The following is a 24360-nucleotide window of genomic DNA, read 5'->3' as shown; positions in this document are numbered from 1 at the left end:
GTCCAGATACCGCTGTAGGCTGGCACAGGCTGCATCACTATTGGACGAGCTAAACACTCGAATCATCAGCAAACAGTCCCACTCCTGACCTTATGATGAAGAGAAGTTCATTGATGAAGTCGCTGAAGATGATTGGGCAAGGAAACTGCCTTGCTGCAGCAATGTCCTGGAGTTGTGATGATTGGTTTTGACAACCACAGCCATTTTCCTTCGTCAACTATGACCCCAGCCACTAGATCATTTTCCCTTTGGCCCCCATTGGCCTCAGTTTTGCTAGGATTTCTTGGTGCTAGACACGGTTGAATCCTATCTTGACTTTGAGGATAGCTACTCTTGCTTCTCCTCTGGCATTCAGCTCCAAGAATGGATCAAGACTGTGATGAGGTTTGGAACCAAATCGTCCTGCTGATTGCATGGTTAAGATTAGTAATGCTGTATATGAAGAATCATGGAACAAATCTATGTATTACCACTCTTGTACAAATCATATGTACACCATCATATTAAGCCATTGCAACTTTTTTCTCTACTACTTTCACTTCCCAGCCTTCATTATACACAATTCTTGATAGATACAGGAGCCAGAAAGCACTTAGTAACAAATGGCCAGGACTATCTGCAGGTTCTGCTCTACAAAAATGATTTCTGTTCATTCTTATTTGTGTTATGTGAAGAGTAGATTTCTTATTGAAATACCTTAATGGGTTATAAGCAGCTGTAGTGGAGCAATATCTGACATAGAAATATTGTCCAAAATACAGAATTATAACTGAACAACTTAGTGTCATTCATAGATTAGCAGAGTTTATCTTTTTCACATTGTTTTATTGAAAAATGTTTGTTCCTGCCACATATGATTTAGAAAGGTTTAACTCGGCGACTGAAGCTGATGAATAGTATCCATCGAATAGGTTAGGTACAATTTAATATTTCTGTTCTTTTCCTACCAGGCTAAATACTCTTGTTCTTGGGGGAGATTCTGGATTCATTGAATTATATGCATATGGAATGTACAAGATTGCAACAGTGACACAGGTATGACAGCTTTTGCATAGAGTCTTGCTGGGTATAGCTCCTTATTTACTGGTTTTGGGGAAGGATTTAAGGAGGCATAAGAGAGAGGTGTGTTTACATCTTGAGGTGGTCTCACTGCACCCATCCTTATCCAACTACCCATGTATACAGACCAATCACATCTACCTAGATGCATCTGAGGAGATCTGCCTTTGCTGCTAGTGATTCACCAGAAACGCAATCACAGAAATATGCCCGGATTATGCGGTCAGAGGCGAAGAATGGCGCCGGCTGTCCACAGACCTTTCATGGGCTTTTGCATAGCGATTTAGGGTTATTAGAGAACCTTTTCAGCGCAGCACCCTCTATAGATATCTGTGGCGTGTGTGAGCAGGGCAAGTAACAGCTTGTCTCTTCAACCAATCAGATTGAAGAATTCTCACTGAGACACGCAGTGTCTAAACCAGGAAGTATAAATTAGAATATTTAATTCAGTGTTAAATCATGTACAGAAAGCAAAATAAAGAGCAGGAAAGAAAGATGGGATTGAAAGAGAAAGATAAAAGAGACAGAAAGAAAAAGTAAAAAAAGAAAAGTTTTAACCCCCAAAAAGAATTGGGCTGGATTTTCCGACCCCCAGGGGTGCGTACGAGGTGTATATGTAGGGGCCTCGCAAGTGCCGGATTTAGGCATGTGAAACGCATGTGCTAAAACCAGCACTTGCGATCTGTCAAGAATTCACTTGACAGATCATCCGCCTGCCCGGGAGAAGGGCCACCGCAGGCAGAGAGTTCCGCTTTCTGCACAACTACCACTCGCTGAAAACCTTTAAAAATCTTACGCCTGGTAAAAGCATGTGTAAGGCCTGCTTTTACCAGCACAAGAGTTAAAAATAATTTTTTTTTCACTCATTTATAATTTTAAAATACTTTTTTAAAAAAGGTAAGTTTATTTTTAGCCCCATAAAAAACTTCAATTTTTTTTTCGAAAAACAAAATTTTTGTTTAAAATATTTAATTTAATGTAATTTTAACTAATTTTATATACGTGATTAAATTTTATTTTAATGTTTAACTGTTTTTTGAGTGATCCCCATTCATACTTTTGACAGATCTATGTGTAGAGACCTGTCAAAAGTATGAATGGGGATTCCCTTCTTTGATTGGTTCCCCATGGCCCATGTGATCCCAGGGACGCTTGCGAACCGCATGCATCCCTGGGATACCTGGGCCTCTGCGCATTTCGAATAGCAGAGGTCCTGGATCGCAAGTCTCAGGACCTATGGAGCCAGCAGGTAAGTGCATAGATTTTCTCCTATCAAAGGCATCCACCCGCAGGAAGCCTTCGATTGGAAAATCCAGCCCATTATATTCTGAAGGTATGAGAAGCCACGCTAATAAAAGTAAATTTTCAGTGCCAGAGATGTTGTTTGGCAGTAATTAAGACTGATCACACCGTTAAAAGTTCACTTACACCTGAATGTACCAGCCCTAACTGGCATGTTTAGTGGGTAACTGGTGGGTAAGTGCTGCAACTTCACGCACTTCACGTATTTGAATGTCGGCTGTCGGCTGTCGGGACCGGGTGTAGCGAAGCTCGTGGAGGAGCAGGGCAACTCGGGACAGCAACTTTCGGATTTCCACGTTTTACTGCGCGTGTGCCGACACCGGAAGTTCCTGACCAATTTACTCCCTAATAACGGTGAGTGCTGATAGCCTCACCATTACTCTTACCAAAAAATCCGGGCCACCGTCTCCTAGAGCCAGACTTTCCAGCCCTGCCAGTGGCTGTCTGGGTGAATTCTGCCTTGAATGTTGACACAGCTGGCTCCGTTCAAACAATAGCAGGGGATATCTGCCAAATTTTGCAAATAGTGCACTGATACATAAAGCAGGTGACGGGTGCTTTGTTTGGCAGGGCTAACTCCTTTATTACTTTTCCAATGGGAAGCAGCATACAGGGCAACAGAGCCCTGGTCTTGTATTGTAACTGGTTTCCCCAAAGCGTGGGATATTACTGATGGGACGCGTGCATCTGTACAATCCCCATGGCCCCATCCCACAAATTTCATGAACAGTAAGGAGTTCCATCAATTAATGTGTAGCTAGTCTGTTTACAGGCACATAATTATGCATATCACTGTTTGTTAAAATGGTAGCAGTCTCGATGCCCTTATTGTTTTCTAAAATTCATGGCGCCACCATTATTTGAATGGGCAGGAAGACTGGTTGGATTGCTCCTCGGAGAGCAAGGATATCATCCAGCCTTGGCTCATGTCCCTCTTGAGACTGTCATGATCAAGAGCAGAAGATTAATATAATGAAGCACACATAGCCACCAGAATAAGGGTGAAGCATATCGTGGGAGTGTTGAAACAAAGATTCAGCTGCTTGGACAGATCATCAATAACAACAGCTTGCATTTATATAGTACCGTTAACATAGAAAAACATCCCAAAGCATTTCACAGAGGTGTAATCAGACAAAAATGGATGAACCAAAGAAGGGGATATTAGGAGAGGTGACCAAAAGTTTAGTCGAAGAGGTGGGTTTTAAGGAGCGTCTCAAAGGAGGAGAGAGAGGTGGAGAGGCGAAGGAGTTTAGGGAGGGCATTTTTAGAGTGTGGGGCCTAGATGGCTGAAAGCACGACACCAATGGTGAAGGAAAGGGAGAGGGAGATCAAGGAGTGTTGTAGTGTAGCACAGCTAAGTTCTCAAAGATCATAGTTAACATTTTATGTATTTCACAACTTTTGTCGGTCAAAAAACTATTACCATGTTTCAGGTGGACGGGAACTGAGACTGAGGATGAAGATGTGCCTGCTGAACCAGGCATTGGTGCAAACTGAGCATTGGAAGTATTTCACACACACTTCTAGTCACAGGGAGCGTCTGCTAAAAATAGTCAGGAGCTCCATTTTAATGGCCCAGAATTTGCGATTGGGATGACGGCAAACTGGCAGTGTTCGCCGTCATTCCCTCTGAAACTGACTGCAACTTTGGGATTTGGTGCATGCGGAAATCCTGACATTGCCATCTGTCATTCGCAGCTCTGACATAGTAAGTACGCTGTTAAATTCCCCATTAAAAGTTAGGCCCAAAGTTGTTTAGGTGTAACTGGGGTTTTAACAGTGTATTGACTGCTAAACAATGTTAAGGGCCTGAAAAACTAATTTTAATTTTGTGCAGTGTGAAATTTGTCCATTTTAATAAAAAATACAATTTTTAAGAAGCTGTTAAAAGAAACAATTTTTTTTTTTTTTGCAGTTTGTCCATCTTTTTTTCAGGTTTGTCTTTTCCCCATGTGAGAGCGAAAATCTTTGTTTTGCTCTCTAACATTTTTCATTTTTAGCTAGCACCATGATCACAACCATGTAAACTGGCCATTCAGGATTGCTAGGCTCGCTCTGTTCTGAAAAGAAATGAGGATTTAGGAGTGAACTATAAATTGTGGATTTATAACCTTTTGAGCTTGCACTATAAGACTATTGGCATTTTGATCCTCTGCTTTATTTTGGGCCACACTTTATTTTCTTACTGTTTCTGCTAAGGATTTTGACACAATCATTTTCATTTGCTGCCATTTAAATTGTAAATGTGTGGGATTTTCAATGAGAATACCCCTTGTTCCACCAAATACCTCAACAAGAGATGGTACAATTGGAGGAAGAGGTGGCCGCAAGACAGGATGCCAGGCAGATGAGATTACACCAGTGATATACTTGCCAAACCAGCCATTAAGCTGTCAACCCACATATATCAACAGAGATGGACTTACCTGGATTTGTCTGAGGAACTGTCCCTTTGTAGGTCTGAAATGGGGATGTTCGCTGATGACTGCACAGTGTTCAGTGCCATTCACAACTCCTCAGATAGTGACGCAGTCCATGCCCGCATGCAACAAGACCTGGACGACCGACGTTCAGATTTGGGCTGATAAGTGGCAGGTAACATTCGCACCACAGAAGTGCCAGGCAATGACTATCTCCAACAAGCGAGAGTCTAACCACCGCCCCTTGACATTCAATGGCATTACCATCGCCTAATCCCCCACCATCAACATCCTGGGGGGTCACCATTGACCAGAAACTTAACTGGACCAGCCACATAAATACTGTGGCAACAAGAGCAGGTCAGAGGCTAGGTATTCTGTGGCGAGTGTCTCACCTTCTGACTCTCCAAAGCCTTTCCATCATCTACAAGGTACAAGTAAGGAGTGTGATGGAATACTCTCCACTTGCCTGGATGAGTGCAGCTCCAACAACACTCAAGAAGTTCAACACCATCCAGGACAAAGCAGCCCACTTGATTGGCACCCCATCTCCCACCTTAAACATTCACTCCCCCCATCACCGGCGTACCGTGGCCAAGGCTTCTTCGGCAGCACCTCCCAAACCTGCGACCTCTTCCACCTAGGACAAGGGCAGCAGGTGCATGGGAACACCACCACCTCCAAGTTCCCCTCCAAGTCACACACCATCCTAATTTAGAAGTGTTATCGCCGATCCTTCATCGTCGCTGGGTCAAAATCCTGGAACTCCCTCCCAAACAGCACTGTGGGAGTACCTTCACATGGACTGCAGCAGTTCAAGGCGGCTCACCACTACCTTCTCAAGGGCAATTAGGGATGGGCAATAAATGCTGGCCTTGCCAGCGACGCCCACATCCCATAAATTAATTTTTTTTAAAGGCTGCAGTTCATAGGTGAAGCTGTGATGGGACTATGCTGAATATTGCAATCTGACCTGTAACCAAACTCCACCACCAACACGGCACTGCCAGTGGCTATTAAGTTGACTACGAGTCACAAGGGACATTCAGCAACATGCCAGTCGGCAGAATACAAATGTGTAAAGCAGGTGGATGATGCATTGTTTACAAATCCATCACGCCTTCTATGTATAAACAACCAGCAGCAGCAGCATGAACGTGCTATGCATTTTTCCCAAATGGCAGAATTCTCCCAAGTCCGAAGCATAATTGGCATCACCCATGTGGCTCTGAGCTGCCGCCCGTAATTCAAGCATATTGATGAACTGCTAGGACTACCACCTATTCAACGTGCAGCTCATTTGTGGTCATCAACATAGAATTCAGTGTAGGTCAATGCTCTGTTTCCAACTAGCAGTCATTATGTATTTGTCTTGAGGCATTCAGCAGTGCCTCCAGAATTTCAGACAGACAGAAGAATACAGGATTGTATCCTAGGTGGCCAAGAGTATCCCCTAATATCGTGGCACTTCTCAAATAGCTAGAAACATTGGCAGAGTGGCAGTACAGTAAGGTATTTGCAGTCATAAGGATTATTATCTGTAAGGATCTTGAAGCAGCACTTGACAGACTTGCTTCAGTACAGTTTGGCAAAAGTGTCTAGCATCAGCATCATCTACATGCAATGAGGCATAAGCAACACGGAGCAGCGGGAAGACAAGGACAACCAACCACAGCCAGGAACTGGACACAATTAACAGGAATCTGCTGTGGGCTACTACACTCTTCGATGCCACCTTCTCATAAGTATCCAATCCACCCAAACCATCAGCACCACCTCTGGCCAAATTCACCCTCGCCTACATTACCAGTTGCTACATTTAAACTGCTATGGATCCTATTCCTTAATGCTGAAACATTATCCAACAGTATGCCAAGAACACTCTCTGGACAGGGTATCAGAGGAGGGTATTAAAACAAATAGTGTTCGAGAGGCAACAGATAGTTTCTTGGGAAAGGGAAGGGATTGAGGACCGTGGTGGGATTTGCATTAGTCAAAAATGGCCTCTTCCTGTTGCTAAAAATTCTTTATGTTTGTCATGTTTTTTGAGAGAACAATTTGTGTCTTTATTTAGAAGAGAATAGGGAAACATATTTCAATGTTGCACTAAAAAAAATGATTTCCGCCTGCAGATTGCAGGCCGTTGTCTGGATCTTTGCTTGTCCAGTGACCTGAAAGCGTTGTCTGTAATCACAGAAGTTCAACTATCCAAGGAACCGGAGCCAATTATCAGTTATTTTCAGGTAGGATTTTCTGACCTTTGTTCAGAAATGTATGTCTTATCTAATCAACTCGATTTAGGCTTGTATGAATAACAAAGCAAAGGTGTCCTAATAACCATGTCCTTGTAACTATGCAAATTATGTGAAAATTCCCTCTGAACTTGCAATAGAAAGCTATTGCACTTAAAGTGCTAGTATGGTTGATTAGGATATCAAATTCAGTGAGTTTGCTGGAGCTTGTATTAAGCTTTAATTATTTAGTTGAACATCAATTACGAGCATTGTGTGGAATTCAAGAGGTTACTTCAACAAAAGTAGTATTTTTGAAACACATGATCTTATCATTTGTTTACACAGTTGGATACCACTTTGCTGTCAGATTGTTTGCCTGAGGTAACTCGGATGGCCCGGAAGTTCACTCATATTTCAACACTCCTCCAGGTACAGTCCAAAGTTGCAAATCTGAACTGGTTGGGATCAACACCTTAAAGATTAATTGTTCAAAGTATTGAACTTGTTGTTTGTCTATCCATATAATGTTTTTGTGTTTGATACCTTACATGGGGAGCTTTTTTAATTGGCAACAATCTGTCACATACATAAGAACATAAGAAATAGGAGCAGGAGTAGGCCAATCGGCCCCTCGAGCCTGCTCCGCCATTCATTAAGATCATGGCTGATCTGATCCTAACCGCCAATCTACTATCACAGAACCATCTCCTGAATCTAACAGAATTAGACACACGAAATAGGAGCAGGATCAGGCTACACGGCCCCTGGGCCCGCTCCGCTACCCACAGGGCCATGACCGATCCGAACCTAGACTCATGTCCAAATTCCTGCCCGCTCCCCGTAACTCTTAATTCCCTTTACTTCTAGGAAACTGTCTATTTCTGTTTAAAATTTATGTAATGATGTAGCTTCTACAGCTTTTTGGGGCAGCATATTCCATGGACCTACCACCCTCTGAGTGAAGTAGTTCCTCCTCATCTCAGTTTTGAAAGAGCAGCCCCTTATTCTAAGACTATGCCCCCTAGTTCTAGTTTCACCCATCATCGGGAACATCCTCCCCGCATCCACCCGATCCAACCCCTTCACAATCTTATATGTTTCAATAAGATCGCCTCTCATTCTTCTGAACTCCAATGAGTAGAGTCCCAATCTACTCAACCTCTCCTCATATGTCCATCCCCTCATCCCCGGGATTAACCGAGTGAACCTTCTTTGTACTGACTCGAGAGCAAGTATGTCTTTTCTTAAGTATGGACACCAAAACTGTATACAGTATTCCAGGTGCGGTCTCACCAATACCTTGTACAACTGAAGCAATACCTCCCTATTTTTATATTCTATCCCATCCACATAAAGGGTTTTATTTTAGCTGTGCTTTCTGACTGGTTCACTGGACCAATCAGATATACAAGGGGCACAAAAAAGTTCTGTTTACTTTCAACCACTAATACACCTTGTCACTTGACTAAGTGCAATCACCTACCAAACATCGAAGAGTAGAACAGGTAAGTTGTAACCTCTTTTAAGACCTCTAGCACACTGGACCCCATAGCCACGAGCATTGACTGTTGCTCCTTCCTTAGTTACTTGCCAGGCCATCTTTCCTTTAGGAGGAGGAGCCCAACAGGATCAGTCTCTGTTTGCTACTCATTGTGAAATGTTTTAGCATGTCCACCACTTCACTGTGACTAGAGCAAGTCTTGATTGGTGATGCAACATTATCATTCTCCGCATCAATAGGTGTGTTTTTGTTTTGAATAATTCCAATGATTTCATCATTAATTAATTAGGATTTGATACTCTGGGTCTCCAGCATCACAAGCCTCAGCACTCCTGCAGGCCACCTTGGATGGTGGAGTCTATGTCCTGAAGCTCCTGTACCAGATGGTTCAACTCATACCATTGCTTTGGTGTGCATCTATCTCCTGGTCAAGACCAACAAGCTTCTTCCACCATTTGGCGATGGCGACCTTCTCATCATTTTTCCTGATACTAATCACATGAACAACATCCTGCAAGATGTATTGTGATGCTGTAGAATGCTTTATTTGCAATAGCATTGCAGTAAAGTAAGAGCGAGTAGGATCATCATATCTTGTATTAGGAAGCAAAATACAGCACTGATTTTTTTTAAAATTTAACTGTAGAAGTTGATCATTCTATTGATATAGCTAGCCGTGTAACTTCCAGAATGGTGCCAATTTGAGAAACTTCTTTCAGGTGTGCGATGACAAGTTATCTCATTGAGCACTTGATGTTGCATTCAAAAGATGAAAGACTGACTTAATCGATTCAATGAAGTGACGATAAATTTTCAGTGCCCAAGGCCATTGAAACTCTTTCTTTCAGCTAGTCTGGACACTTGCTGAAAATGTGGGTCGCAGCTCCAGAATTCTGGGTGAAGACCTAGAAGCAGTGGGGAAGAGGAGGGGAGTCAAGTAAACCATTAAAAATACCCACAACATGATAGAAAATTTAAGATCTATAAATATACGATTATTGCTTAAAACTTTATTTTAGTAGTATAAAATTTATTATATTACTAAAGCTACTCATGGGGAATCCCTAATGATCCAACAGATAAATCCATTATTTGTGTAGTACTGAACCTTACAGACCAGGAAGTTCTAGGTTCAGTTCCTGGTCAGTGCTGATAAGTCACTGCAATAGGCCTCAGTGCTCCTGGCCCAAAGAGGAGGGGGAAACTATCAGTCAAGATTACTGCTCCAGATCAGTATCCATTGAATCTTTCTGGTTACAACAGGATTGGGCTCTGCAATGATAGCTTTCCATTGTTAAATAGCCTGTTCACATACAACAACAACAACTTGTTTTTATATAGCCCCTTTAACATAGTAAAATGTCCCAAGGTGCTTCACAGGAGTATTAAAAGACAAAAAATGTGATACCGAGCCACATAAGGAGAAACTAGGGCAGATGACCAAACGCTCGGTCAAAGAGGTAGGTTTTAAGGAGCGTCTTAAAGGAGGAAAGAGAGGCAGAGGGTTTAGGCAGGGAATTCCAGAGCTTAGGGCCTAGGCAACAGAAGGCATGGCCACCAATGGTTGAGCGGTTATAATCAGGGATGCTCAAGAGGGCAGAATTAGAGGAGCGCAGATTTCTCTGGGTGGGGGGCGTGTTGTGGGGCTGAAGGAGATTACAGAGATAGGGAGGGGCGAGGCCATGGAGGGATTTGAAAACAAGGATGAGAATTTTGAAGTCGAGGTGTTGCTTAACCGGGGAGCCCATGTAGGTCAGCGAGCACAGGGGTGATAGGTGAATGGGATTTGATGCGAGTTAGGACATGGGCAGCCGAGTTTTAGATGACCAAGTTTACGTAGGGTAGAATGTGGGAGGCCAGCCAGGAGTGGGTTCGAATAGCCAAGTCTAGAGGTAACAAAGGCCTGGATGAGGGTTTCAGCAGCGGATGAGCTGAGGCAAGGGCGAAGACGGGCGATATTACAGAGGTGGAAATAGGCAGTCTTAGTTATGGTGCGGATATGTCGTCGGAAGCTCATTTCAGGGTCAAATATGACACCAAGGTTGCTAACAGTGTGCTTCAGCCTCAGACAGATGTTCGGGAGAGGGATCGAGTCAGTGGCTAGGGAACGGGAGTTTGTGGCGGGGACCGAAAACAATGGCTTCGGTCAACCCAATATTTAATTACAATGGCAAGGTTAACGCATAAAGAATGGTCATTTGCATGAGGTAACAGAGGTACTGACACATTCAGGTAGCTACTCCTAACGTCTGAGTAGCTTTATTACTATAATATTAGGATATGTTCACATTTATATAGCACAAACTAAAATCCTGAAAAATTTAACATCGGGAGCCTACAGGTGGTGTATGGGTTAAGTGCTGTACAATTTACTTAATGTAATTGTGTTTTGGACATGTGTTATTTCTTTGCTTAAGAAATAGTTAATCTTAATAGACTTTTTAATGGAGGGGGAGAGGTGAAACTAGATCCAAAGTCTTCGCCTTGGTGAAACGCAGATCATAGCATCGACCGTAATTTCAACACTGACCCAGTAACTAGACAATGTAATTGTACATACAAGTCTCAGCTTGCCTTTGCTCAGTGTTTGCTCAGTATCTTTTCGATCATCTGTGTGAGTATGTTTCTGGCAAGGAAATCAAAGAACAATATTTTAAAAAATACATGAAGTAACCCAATGAATGACCTGCACTGGCCCCTGGACAGCAATATAATGGCAGAGAATTTCTAAGTTACTAGATTGGATATTTTAATAAATTGATAACTGTTATTAAAAAAAGTTAATCTTGGTGGTCTTCACAGTATCGTTTCTTTATAGTTAATTTTCTTGTTCTTGATTTTTTTTTTAAACTGATAGTACCAAAAGCTGTCTTTGGCCTGCATGTGTGAAGCCTGGGAGGATATTTTAATGCAAATGGACTTAAGACTGACAAAGTTTGTACAGGTTAGTACTGATGTAAATAATAATTCTATTTTAGCTGAGCTCTGTATTAAATTTTGTTCCTTACATGTTTTGTAGTCGGTATAAATCACGTTCTTTAATAGTTTTCAGATTTAAAATGCATTAATTAACTTAAGGACGAGCATTTTTGTATCGTCCAATTTTTCAATGTATGCAAAAGTGCTTCTGTGTTGAGACTGCCTTCTACTTTGCTATAACACTTCATATTTCTGTTGTATAGGTACAAGATAAGATGCCAATTTTGACCCTGAAGGGGTACCTTTATGTACTATTATTATATAGAATAATGATGGAGAGTATTTTAAAGGAAAATAATTTCATCAAAGGGAGTTCAGATAACATAAATTGTGAAAGTGAAGCTGAATGGATGAGCTTTTCATTGTAACAGCATTGCTGCCCAGTAACTCCAAGGCATTCAAACACTAAATTGTAGCAGCCACTTACTATTGTAGATGGTCATGTAGAATGCCTGCACTACCCGACATCAAAACATGATGGGGGAGAAATTCGGTATAGCCCCGTTTGGGGCGCTAGAATTGGCGCTGCGCAAATTTTATCGCCAGGCGCAACTTATTGCCACCTCGAGCGATATTGGGTTGCTGCGCCCCTCAAGGTGATGCGGTGTAAAATCAGGCGCTGCACGGGACTCTTAAGGCGCTAACCCGGCGGCGCTACTCAATTTCTCGGCGGCCGGGCACAGCGCAGGTGCTGTCAATAATCGATTTCCCCGAGACATGCTGGCACCGGCCAGCTCTTAAAGGGGCGGGTCAATTAGGATCAGCTGCCACACTCTGCGCCTTGTAGGCCTCAAAATCGGCGCTGTGCATTCTGTGGCGTTCCAAACTTTCAACAGATGGAGAGGGTGAGGCAGAGAGCGGAGCGCTTTACCGATGGGGCATTGGATGCTTTGGTTGGCGCAGTGGAGCGCCAGCGAGCTGTGCTGTACCCCGACAATGGCAGGAGGCCTCATCAGAGCGAGTACCGCAGAGCTTGGAGGGAAGTTTGTCAAAGAGTCGCTTCCAGCAGCATCGTGCCCAGGACTCCTGTGCAATGCAGGAAGAAGTTCAACGACCTCACTCGGGTTGTTAGGGTGAGTGCCTTTTTCGCAATCTTCTTCATCCCTCCATCTGCACCTGACTTTATGGCCAGAGGGTGCGCGAAGCCCCAATGGCCATCTGTCAGCCAGCACACATGGCCCTTTCTGGAAACACACACGCACATTCAACTCAGGGCATAATGTAAGGGCTATTCTACCATGGGGGGCATGTGGTGTCAGCTCAGGGCATAATGTAAGGGCTATTCTACCATGGGGGGCATGTGATGTCAGCTCAGGGCATAATGTATCATCACTTCCCGTCCTTTCTCCTGCAGGCCAAGCTGGCCAGGAACCGGAGGGAGCAGCTTCGTACCGGAGGAGGTCGACCTCACCTGCAGACACTCACGGACCTGGAGGAACGAGTCCACCAGATTGTTGGAAGCCGGATGATTGGTCCTGTCACCACTGGAGCTGCCGACCCCATTGTGCACAGCGATGGTAAGGTCATCACCTTTTTGAACTCTCTCCTTCCACTTGTTCCCCGCACCAGCATGCTTTTTCACTCTGGACCCAAGTCAGAGCATTGCAGCACTCATGCATCCCTTGCTGCCACCCTGTCCTTTTGCTAAAGCCACTCTTCAACCTCCCTGCTTTCAGATGATGCATCACCAGCTGCCACTGCCACTGACTCCGGAGGTGACGAGCAGGAGGAAGCCGGACCATCCGTACCACCCTCAGGCAAGCCAGCCCATCTGCAGACTGGGGATATTACTTCCCTGGAGGGGAGCGGGGGGGGGAAGGCTCTGAGGAGGAACCAGCTCCAGGACCCAGCGGGCTGCAGCAACGCAAGGGGGGTAGGGAAGCTCGGGGGCAACTCCCCGGAGGGCAAGTCAGGCCGCGAGTACTGCTGCACAGAGCGCAGAAGAGGTGCGTGCCCTCGCAGAAATGAGCGCCCAAGCTCGGCTCAGGCACACTGAGCTCATGGCTGCAGTGGCAAGGATGCCTGAATCCATCGAGACACTGGCAAGGAGTGTCCAAGACTTCGGGGCAGCACAGGCAAGGAGTGCGCAGGACTTCGGGGCAGCACAGGCAAGGAGTGCGCAGGACTTCGGGGCAGCACTGGAAAGGACTGTCCAGGACTTCGGGGCAGCACTGGAAAGGACTGTCCAGGGCATCGGGACATCACTGGAAAGGACTGTCCAGGGCTTCGGGGCAGTCCTGGAAAGGACTGTCCCGGGCTTCACCGAAGCACTGGAAAGGACTGTCCCGGCCTTCACCGAAGCACTGAAAAGGACTGTCCAGGGCTTCACCGAAGCACTGGCACCTGCCACGCAAGTGCTGAGTGCTGCCACGCAGTCACTCGCTGGTCTCATGCAGACGCAGATTGAGGCCACGCGACCACTGACTGCTGCCACCCTCGCTGGATCAGGCAGGATTACCTGGGGCCTTTGCAGCACCACAGCAGGCCAGCAATCTGTGGACCAGCCGATTGGTGCGCATGCTGCGGTGCTGCCCCGTCAGAGTGCCAGTGTGTCGGCCGACCACAAAGCAGGTGTCCGCTCTCAGGATGACAGCATTCCTCATGCCACCACTGGCACGTCTTCACTGCAGCTGCCACCACCTGCAGGACAGACTGCTTCCACCCATGCACAGTTGGAGCAGTCAGCATCCGGGCCCTCCAAGCCCAGAGGTCGTCCAGGCCGTCCCTCAGAGGCATCTGCGCTTTCGGACAGTCAGCAGGCCTCCCCCAGCCTTGATGCAGCCACTGGGGTCCCATTACGGAGGAGTTGCAGGGAGGGAAGGGGCCGATCTCGCAAGAGAAGTAGATCACCATCAAGGGGGAATGAGTAGAAGGTGCTGCTGAGACGTCTTATTTGTAGAAATCAAGGCCGTGGATGCTGGTCTGAATGTTAGTAATGTTTTGGATAGTCTCCCGGGTGTGCGAGTCACTTATGTGTTAGAGTGTTAGTTTTGCTTTCTGTTGCCATTGCTTTGTCATGTTGGAAGGAAGCACATTTTGCAAAATAAACAAATGTTTTTATTTACATTGGCCATGTCTGCTATTTACATTCATATTGCCCTTCATAGGCTTTGGGTTATCAGAACGGTTCCATTCCTGCTCTTCAAATGGCACCAAGCATTCCGTGAGAGGGGCCTAGAAGCGACTTCTGATCAGCCTCTGACGGACGGCCCTTCCAGTTTGTGCCTCCCTCCCGTCTTGGTCCTCCTCCTCCTCCTCCTCTGCTGGTGCTTCAATGTCTGGTGGCATTGGCTGGGTGCGTAGGATAGCAAGGTTATGCAGCATGCAACATACAACCACGAAGTGGGAGACTCGCTCAGGTGAGTACTGCAGGGCGCCTCCGGAATGGTCCAGACAGCGGAACTGCTGCTTCAGCACGCCGATTGTGTGCTCCACAATGTTCCTCGTCGCCTGATGGCTCACATTGTAGCGCTCTTCAGCAGGGGTGCTGGGCGAACGGAGCGGGGTCATCAGCCATGGGCACAGAGGATAGCCCTTGTCACCGAGAAGCCAGCCTCCTGGGTGAGCCGGGGCCTCAAAGGTCTGCAACTGAAGTCTGGCGCAGGATGAAGGCGTCGTGGCTGCTGCCTGGGAACTGCGCATTGACTGCGAGGATCAGCTGTCGGTGGTCACAGACCAGCTGCACATTCAAGGAATGGAACCCCTTGCGGTTGCGGAACTCCTCCGGATTCAATACAGGCGCCCGCAAAGCCACGTGCGTGCAGTCAATGGTGCCCTGCACCATGGGGAAGTCCGCTATTGCTGCAAAGCCTTCTGCGCGCTCCCGCTGCTTGTCCAGTGTCATAGGGGAGGAGATGTACTGCCGCCTCCTTTTAAACAGTGCATCAGTTACTTGACGGATGCAGCAATGCACCGCAAACTGCGATATGTTGGCTATGTCCCCAGTTGCGGCCTGAAAGGAGCCGCTCGCGTAGAAGTTCAGGGCAACAGTCATCTTGACAGCCACCGACAGAGAGGTTCTGCACCTTATCTGAGGCTGCAGATCTGGCTGAAGCAGGTGGCATAGCTCAGTCACCACCTCCTTTCTGAAGCGCAGCCTTCTGAGACACTGCTCCTCTGACATGTTCAAGTAAGAGAACTGCTGTCGGAAAACCCTGGCAGCGTACGGTCTGATGTGGCGACGTCTGTTGGCCCTCCTCCGTCTGGCCATGCCTGCCCCTCTCTCCCTGCGTCTCTGTGCCCTTTCCAGATGGTTCAGCAGCAGGACGTTCCCCTCCAATGCAGCCCCCATAATAATAGCGCACAAGAAAGTTTTCCCGTTGTAAATGCTCACCAGCAGCAAGGTGATGGTCAGAAGGCTGAAGTTCCTCTGCCAGCGCTGGCTCACTGGTGAAATGGCTCTCAGAGTGCAGCTCAGCAACTCTGTGAAACTCTCAAAGAAGTTGTGCTCCCAAAATCCAAAATGGCTGCCGCTTTTATACCAGTGCAGTCCCCTTTAAAGAACGCCCCCCCAGCCCAAGAGCGACTGGGGAACGTTCCAGGTAAGCTGTCCTTATTAGCGTCAGGCGGAACAGAGGGGGGCGCCACTGAATTTCCGGTTCGGGGCGCCAAAAAGGCGTTGCACACTGAAATGACGTCATGATCTGCCTGCGCCCGTGAGCGGGCGCTAAGATTTAGCGCCGGCGCTAAAAGTCCACTCAATATGGGAAGAGGCGCAGGGTTCGCTGCGCCCGGGCGCTAGTTGGTTAGCGCCCCACTTCTCGGCCTCTTTAGGTGCTAATCGCTGGCGCTACCAACCGAATTTCTCCCCCGATGTATCAGCTTGCCAAATATGCCTTGCGTTCATGTCCTGCAGCTGTATAGACCATTTGAACTGAATGTTAAAAAAAAACAACTTGTATTTATATAGTGCCTTTAATGTAGTAAAACATCCCAAGGTGCTTCACAGGAGTATTATAAGACAAAAAAATTGACACCAAGCCACATAAGGAGAAATTAGGGCAGATGAGCAAAAGCTTAGTCAAAGAGGTAGGTTTTAAGGAGTGTCTTAAAAGAGGAAAGAGAGGCGGAGAGGTTTAGGGAGGGAATTCCATAGCTTAGGGCCTCGGCAGCTGAAGGCATGGCCACCAATGGTTGAGCGATTATAATCCGGGATGCTCAAGAGGGCAGAATTAGAGGAGCGCAGATATCTTGGGGAAGCAGGTGGTTGTGGGGCTGGAGGAGATTACAGAGATAGGGAGGGGCGAGGTTATGGAGGGATTTGAAAATAAGGATGAGAATTTTAAAATCGGGGAGTTGCTTAACTGGGAAAATAAATCCTGATAAACAAAATCTTGGAAATGCTTCTGAAAGATGCGGAGAAAGGCACCAATTTACTGGAAGTGTGTTCCCTCAATCGGAATTCCGAGCTTCTGGAGGCATTCAATTTTCACATTGCCCAGAGTTTGAACATCGTAGCCCCGGAAGTCCCTGCATCTAGGGTGGAGCCTTTTTTCTGAATCTTGGAATGCCTCTACCCCATGGCTTTCTTGGAATTTGCCAGGTTGACCCCCCTGTGGACCACTGCCCAAGGAGTCTGGGATGAATTGTGAAAGCAACATGAAACTAGGGCCAAAGTAGATAGAACTTAGTGGTTCTACTGCATCTCTGTGGCGCCCCTGTTTACCACACCGATAACTAATTCAGCAGTCATGTTTCCCATCATGGTAAGGCGACAATCCAGGACATGAATTCTGAATTGCCCAAATGTGAGTCCAAAACCGCTGAACTTCTTTTGCAATCAAGAATTATTGTTTATCGAGTCCATTGGGTTGGGTTCGCTCATCAGCAAATATCACAGCTTCAGGCTGTGATGAAAATGGTACAAGATCATCTTCACAACTAAATCCTTCATAAACTCCATTCTCTCACCACTGATTCCATTGGCCACCCCGGCCTCCTGCTCAGGCTTAACCAGACTGTTCGAAATCTCGGCATCATACTTGACTCTGTATACTCGCCATCACAAAGAGCGTCTACATCCACCTCCGTAACATCGTCCGTCTTCACTCCTGCCTCAGCCCATCTGCTGCTGAATCCCTCATCCATGATTTTGTCAACTCTGGACTCTACTATTTCAATGCTCTCCTGGCCTCCACTCAGCATAAACTTGAGCTCATCCAAACCTCTTCTGCCCCTATTCTAACCCCCACCAACACCCACTTACCCACCAACCCTGTGCTTGCTGACCTACATGGGCTGCTGTTCGACCAATGCCCGCATTTTAAAATTCTCATTCTCGTGTTCAAATCCCTCAAGATCCTGCCCTTCCCTGTCCCTGTAACTTCCAGCCCTACAACTTTTCCAAGTACTTACTTTCTCCGATTCTAGCCTTTTACACAATCCCCACTCCCTGCACCCCACCAGTGGCACTGTGCCTTCAGCCATCTAGGCCCTAAGCTCTGGAATTCTCTCCCTAAACCTCTCTGCCTCTCCACCTCTATCTCGACCTTTAAGACCCTCCTTAAAACCATACCTTTTTGATTAAGCTTTTAGTCTCTTTTGGCTCACCGTCAATTTCTGTGTGATTACGCTTCTGTGAAGTGTCTTGGGATGGTTTCCTATATTAAAGGCGCCTTCCATTGATTGAAGACCATAGAAACATAGAAGATAGGAGCAGGAGTCGGCCATTCGGCCCCTCGGGCCTGCTCCGCCATTCAATGCGATCATGGCTGATCATCCAATCTCAGTACCCTGTCCCTGCCTTCTCCCCATATCCCTTGATCCCTTTAGCCTTAAGAAATATATCCAACTCCTTCTTGAATATATTTAATGAATTTGCCTCCACTGCCTTCTGTGGTAGAGAATTCCACAGGTTCACCACTCTCTGGGTGAAGAAATTCCTCCTCATCTCTGTCCTAAATGGCCTACCCCTTATCCTTAGACTGTGACCCCTGATTCTGGACTCCCCGGCCATCGGGAACATCCTTCCTGCATCCAGTCTGCCCAGTCCTGTTAGAATTTTATAAGTTTCAATGAGATCCCATCTCATTCTTCTAAACTCCAGCGAGTATAAGCCCAATCGACCCAATCTCTCTTCATACATCATTCCTGCCATCCCAGGTATCAGTCTGGTGAATCTTCGCTGCACTCCCTCCATGGCAAGAACATCCTTCCTCAGATAAGGCGACCAAAACTGCACACAGTACTCAAGGTGTGGTCTCGCCAAGGCCCTGTACAACTGCAGCAAGACATCCTCCTTCTTGTACTCGAACCCTCTTGCTATGAAGGCCAACATACCATTTGCCTTCTTAACCGCCTGCTGCACCTGCATGCTTACCTTCAGCGACTGGTGCACAAGGACACCCAGGTCTCGTTGCACTTCCCCTTCTCCCAATCTATTGCCGTTCAGATAATAATCTGCTTTCCTGTTTTTGCCACCAAAGTGGAAAACCTCGCATTTATCCACATTATACTGCATCTGCCACGCTTCTGCCCAATCATCCAACCTGTCCAAATCATACTGGAGTTTCTCGGCATCCTCCTCACAGCACACACGCCCACCCAGCTTTATGTCATCTGCAAACTTGGAGATATTACATCTAGTTCCCTCGTCTAGATCATTTATATATATTGTGAATAGCTGGGGTCCTAGGACCGATCCCTGCGGTACCCCACTAGTCACTGCCTGCCATTCAGAAAAAGAGCCGCTCATTCCAACTCTCTGCTTCCAATCTGCCGACCAGTTCTTTATCCAAGTCAGTACCTTGCCCCCAATCCCATGTGCCTTAACTTTACACGCTAATCTCTTATGCGGGACCTTATCGAAAGCCTTCTGAAAGTCCAAAAACACCACATCCACTGGTTCTCCCTTATCTATTCTACCAGTTACATCCTCAAAAAATTCCAGTAGATTAGTCATGCACGATTTACCTTTTGTAAATCCATGATGACTTTGTCCGATCCTGTCACTGTTTTCCAAGTACTCTGCTATTACATCTTTTATAATGGACTCTAGCATTTTCCCCACTACCGATGTCAGGCTTATCGGTCTATAATTCCTCGTTTTCTCTCTACCACCTTTTTTGAATAGTGGGGTAACATTAGCTACCCTCCAGTCCATGGGAACTGTTCCAGAGTCTATCGAATTTTGGAAGATGACCAGCAATGCATCTACTATTTCTGGGGCCACTTCCTTAAGTACCCTAGGATGTAGATTATCAGGCCCTGGGGATTTATCGGCCTTCAATCCCGTCAATTTCCCTAACACCATTTCCCTACAAATACTGATTTCTTTCAGTTCCTCCTTCTCATTAGACCCTGTGTTCCCCGACATCTCTGGGAGGTTATTTGTGTCCTCCTTTGTGAAGACAGAACCAAAGTATGTATTTAATTGGTCTGCCATTTCTTTGTTCCCCATTATAAATTCCCCTGATTCTGACTGCAAGGGACCTACGCTTGACTTCACCAATCTTTTTCTCTTCACATATCTATAAAAGCTTTTAGTCAGTTTTTATGTTCCCCGTAAGCTTACTCTCATACTCTATTTTCCCCCTCTTAATGAATCCCTTTGTCCTCCTTTGCTGAATCCTAAACTGCTCCCAGTCTTCAGGTTTACTGCTTTTTCTGGCCAATTTATATGTCTTCTCATTGGATCTTATGCTATCCCTAATTTCCCTTGTTAGCCACGGTTGAGTCACCTTTTTTGTTTTATTTTTATGCCAAACAGGGATGAACAAATTCTGTAGTTCATCCGTACGATCTTTGAATGTTTGCCATTACCTATCCACTGTCAACCCTTTGAGTAACATTCCCCAATCAATCCTTCCCAACTCGCGCCTCATACCATCGTAGTTTCCTTTATTTAAATTCAGGACCCTAGTCTCTGAGTCAGCTACTTCACTCTCCATCTTAATGAAGAATTCTATCATATTATGATCACTCCGACCCAAGGGGCCTCGCACAACAAGATTGCTAATTAATCCTTTCTCATTACATAATACCCAGTCTAAGATGGCCTGATCTCTAGTTGGTTCCTCGACATATTGGTCCAGGAAACCACCTCGTATACACTCCAGGAATTCCTCCTCCACAGTATTGTTACTAATTTGGTTAGCCCAATCTATATGTAGATTAAAGTCACCCATGATAACTGCTGTGCCCTTATTGCATGCGTCTCTAATTTCCCATTTAGTGCCATCCCCAACCTCCGCATTACTGTTTGGAGGTCTGTATACCACTCCCACTAACGTTTTCTGCCCCTTGGTATTTCTCAGTTCTACCCATACAGATTCCACATCATCAGAGCTAATATCCTTCCTTTCAATTGTGTTATCCCCTCTTTAATCAGCAATGCTACCCCACCTCCTTTTCTTTTTTGCCTATCTTTCCTGAATATTGAATACCCCTGGATGTTGAGTTCCCAGCCTTGGTCACCCTGGAGCCATGTTTCCGTAATCCCAATCATATCATATCCGTTTACCTCTATTTGCGCAGCTAATTCATCCACCTTATTACGAATGCTCCTCGCATTAATTACAGACTATCTTGCTGCAGCAGCAGGCTACAGTGTTCATCTTGGATAAAGGAGTGTGGTGCATTACCCACGGGCATGTATCCAGGGAATTCACTGTTATGCCAGCTAGCTCAGCTGCAACCTTTGTTGGGATGTTGCAGTTTTTCCAACTTCCTTTAACGGAGGGTGCTTTCACTTTGTAAGCTGGTAGCCGTTGAAGAACTCCCAACAGAGGCTAAAGACGATTGTTATGACTGAGAAGGGCCTTCCAATTACTACGCACTAGGTACTCCCACACTAGCATCTTGTTTTGCGGCTTCCAGAGCCTCATCCCAGCATGTAGCCCATCACCTATGCTGGAGCCAGTTCAGAGGTGCTCGAGTAATAGGTACTTCCCATTCAGCTGTGGCTCCTGTGCATCCAACCCAGTAAGAACCTGAGTAGTGTCCACCTACAGGACTTGTGACCAATAGGAAATAGTTTTTTTTTCTAGTGTTGGAGACCATCAGCAGAGGATATTCTCTTCATTTTCACAGTGTGCTTTGTCCATTCAGCTGAGGAACCTTCTGTCACCTGTGCTGATTGAGCGGATTCATCCACAATAGGAAAGAGACAATCTATTCATGCATTTCATGGTTCCAAAAAACTGACTTTTACCATCCTTTATTTAATTCATTCAGGCAAGGCTGGCTATTACATTGCACACAACTATCGTATTTTCCAAAATAAGTAAAAATTCTGTTTGTCTGAGATCTTTCTAAGTAAAAAAATCCTTTTGTGGAAAGGTTTAAAAAAAAGCTTTTACTATTTAACATATTTGTTTTGCAACTCCATCAAGTCAGAGAGCAGGTAACATTGTACCAGATAAGTTCAAAATCTTAATCCTAATATATTGTGGTTTTTAAAACAATGGGTGATTAATGACCTAGCCTGGATGTCAATCTGTTGAGAAGCAGAAGAACAAATTTAAACTGATCAAAGCTATGTCAATGATCCGATAGATCCTAAAAATCTTCAGAACTCTACAAGTACACTCACAGATAAAAGACCTACATACCAAAAGCAACTGAGGAGCATTGAAAGAGAAGTGCAACTGGTGCAACATAACTCCTTTTGACCTGGTGCTGTGAGGGTATTAGATATCAAAACTCTGATAACCTCAATACCTGTATTACTCGGTCGCGCAACTTCTCGACAGCCTCATTCATTCATTCTATTCTCCCCTAAGTCAGATAATCAAAATTTGGTGTAAACCTTATTTCTGTAATCTTAGAGATAAATCCTGACCTTGTAAAATTTACAGATTACCAGTACCGTCACTTTCTATATACATGAATACAGAGTGGGGATTGAATTTGAGATTTTTTTAAAAAGCAGTAACTTATCTCATTTGGCAATAAAACTTTAGGTAATTCCATGATCAAGCATTTTGTTGCGGGATACAGTCAAAATGCTATAAACTGGCAAATGAACAACTAAACGATAATGGGAAAATTTGGTCCAGTTGAGATATGGACCTCCATGGAGCATTGTTAGAAGAGTTATTCCAGCCTGCTTTTGTTAGCTGATCATATGCAATAATTTTTATGCTGTAACTAAACAGTGCTATCTGGACCATCTTCTAAATCATATGAGGAAATTTTCCATTGCTATACACTGGTGGCACGTGTACACTGGCTTGGGTTTGTTAGAAAATTGCGGAGGCTGATTGCTGCAAAAGTGCACTGGAACAAGCTGCATGGTATTGTCTGCTTTGCTGCACTGGATGCTCAAGATATGCTTCTGGGCATTCCTCTTTGGCAACTCCTCACCCTCAAGAAGATTGAGGATGAGTTGCAGAGAAATGATCAGAGGGAGGTCTGCCTTCACTTGAATGGGATTGACAGAACTGCAATGACCCAGTTGTGGGCTTCCAGAGTCAAATCTACTTGGGCATCTCACAGGACATGTGTCTTTGCAGCCTATTCTTCACCAGGAAGCCCTTTCTTTAGCTCAAATTGTGCGCTCTATAGCATCTTGTACAAGCAGAAGAATAGTCTTGATTCTGAAAGGTGTAAGTACAAGCGCAACCTGTGTGTCAGCAAGTGGTTGCGCATCATTCAGCTAGATTATTTTACAATGACTTGAGATGTTATGCCCTTGGAATATGTGAGCAAGTGAAACAATTTTCCATTGCATCTTGAAGGCATGTCCTAGTATACATGAATTGCAATGAAAGAGCTGTAAAAGGTTGTATGAGTGCTTGGCATGGGTAAGCAGTAAATGGGGAACAGGTTGACTAACCGTTTGTGGCATACAATCTTAGACCATCTACTTGACGTATGGCGCTGTCCGATAATCTTGTCGGATTCTTTGAAACCCTGCCATCTTCTCCAACATCTGTTCCCAGCTTTTGCAGGTCACACTGAGTCTGGTCACTATCTGCTACCAGGAATGGTGTACTGCTGTTTTACGGGCACAGTGTCCTGAAGTATCAAACCTGGAAACCCTCCTTGCGAGCACTTTATTCAGTGGTATATCCTTTTTGCCATTCATCAAACAGTCGCTTGGTGCTGTACCTCTCCATTACTTGCTCACAGAACCCATTTCATGCTTCCACATTGAGCTTCCTTTCAGCCAGATACTTCTCCTTCCCCCAACCCCATCCCTCGCTTTGGGAAAGATGACAAATATTTGAATATATTTTGAAGCAATATAATGACTGATACACAGCCATTTATGAATTAAATGCGCACATCCTTTTAAATATGACCTGCTTTTCCACATTCCACTCGTTTCCCCCTCATTGTTAATGACTCTGGTGTGGCATTTGGAAATTATTTAATTTTGCTAAGTTGTTTCCATTGCTGTGTAAAAGCCTATACTGTAGACGGAGACCCTGGTGTGAGATTATATGTCACAGAATCTTCAATTATATAATTTTGTTTTTAGGAAAAAAATACAAAAACTTCAGTGCAGGAAGAATTCATGCAACTGCTGATGTGGGGTAAAGCTAGGTAGGTTTGTTGAGGCAATTTGCCGATGAACATTTTAACAAAATCTGCTTATAATGGCACATGAATGTTCCCAATTGCTGCCAGCCACATTAATATTAAGGTTGAGTACACGTGGGTTAATGATTAGATAAACCACTGTTTCAGTATCATTTGTATATATCTATAAAGGTTTTGTGTATAGCATGCGGATTCTGTCCATTTCACACTTGACTTGCTTTGTCCTGATTTTGTCATGCCTACTTCCTCATTGACTGGGTGTCGAGGCTCTTTATCAAACTTCAAAATGTTTCTTTTCATTGTTTTATAGCTTTTTTATTTGTATATTTTCTTTGATCCAAGTCCCTTCAGGTCATCCTAACTCCATCTACAGCCC

General features: G+C 45.1%; 1 protein-coding gene across 1 annotated transcript in view; it reads left to right on the top strand.

The window, feature by feature from the left end:
• The window catches only part of anapc4 (anaphase promoting complex subunit 4), a 136939-nt gene that overhangs the window by 69940 nt on the left and 42639 nt on the right, over nt 1-24360 (top strand). Inside the window, exons 8-12 of the mRNA XM_085968048.1 lie at nt 951-1035; nt 6917-7027; nt 7364-7447; nt 11377-11463; nt 23923-23987. Of these exons, the coding sequence (XP_085824174.1) occupies nt 951-1035; nt 6917-7027; nt 7364-7447; nt 11377-11463; nt 23923-23987 (432 nt within the window). The remainder of the gene's footprint in view (nt 1-950; nt 1036-6916; nt 7028-7363; nt 7448-11376; nt 11464-23922; nt 23988-24360) is intronic.

This window comes from Somniosus microcephalus, chromosome 2, assembly GCF_052327205.1.
Source record: "Somniosus microcephalus isolate GS21.2 chromosome 2, FLI_Smic_1.0, whole genome shotgun sequence".
Classification (NCBI taxonomy): domain Eukaryota; kingdom Metazoa; phylum Chordata; class Chondrichthyes; order Squaliformes; family Somniosidae; genus Somniosus; species Somniosus microcephalus.
Note: the sequence above shows the minus strand (reverse complement) of the source record. Positions and strands in the feature narration are given on the sequence as shown.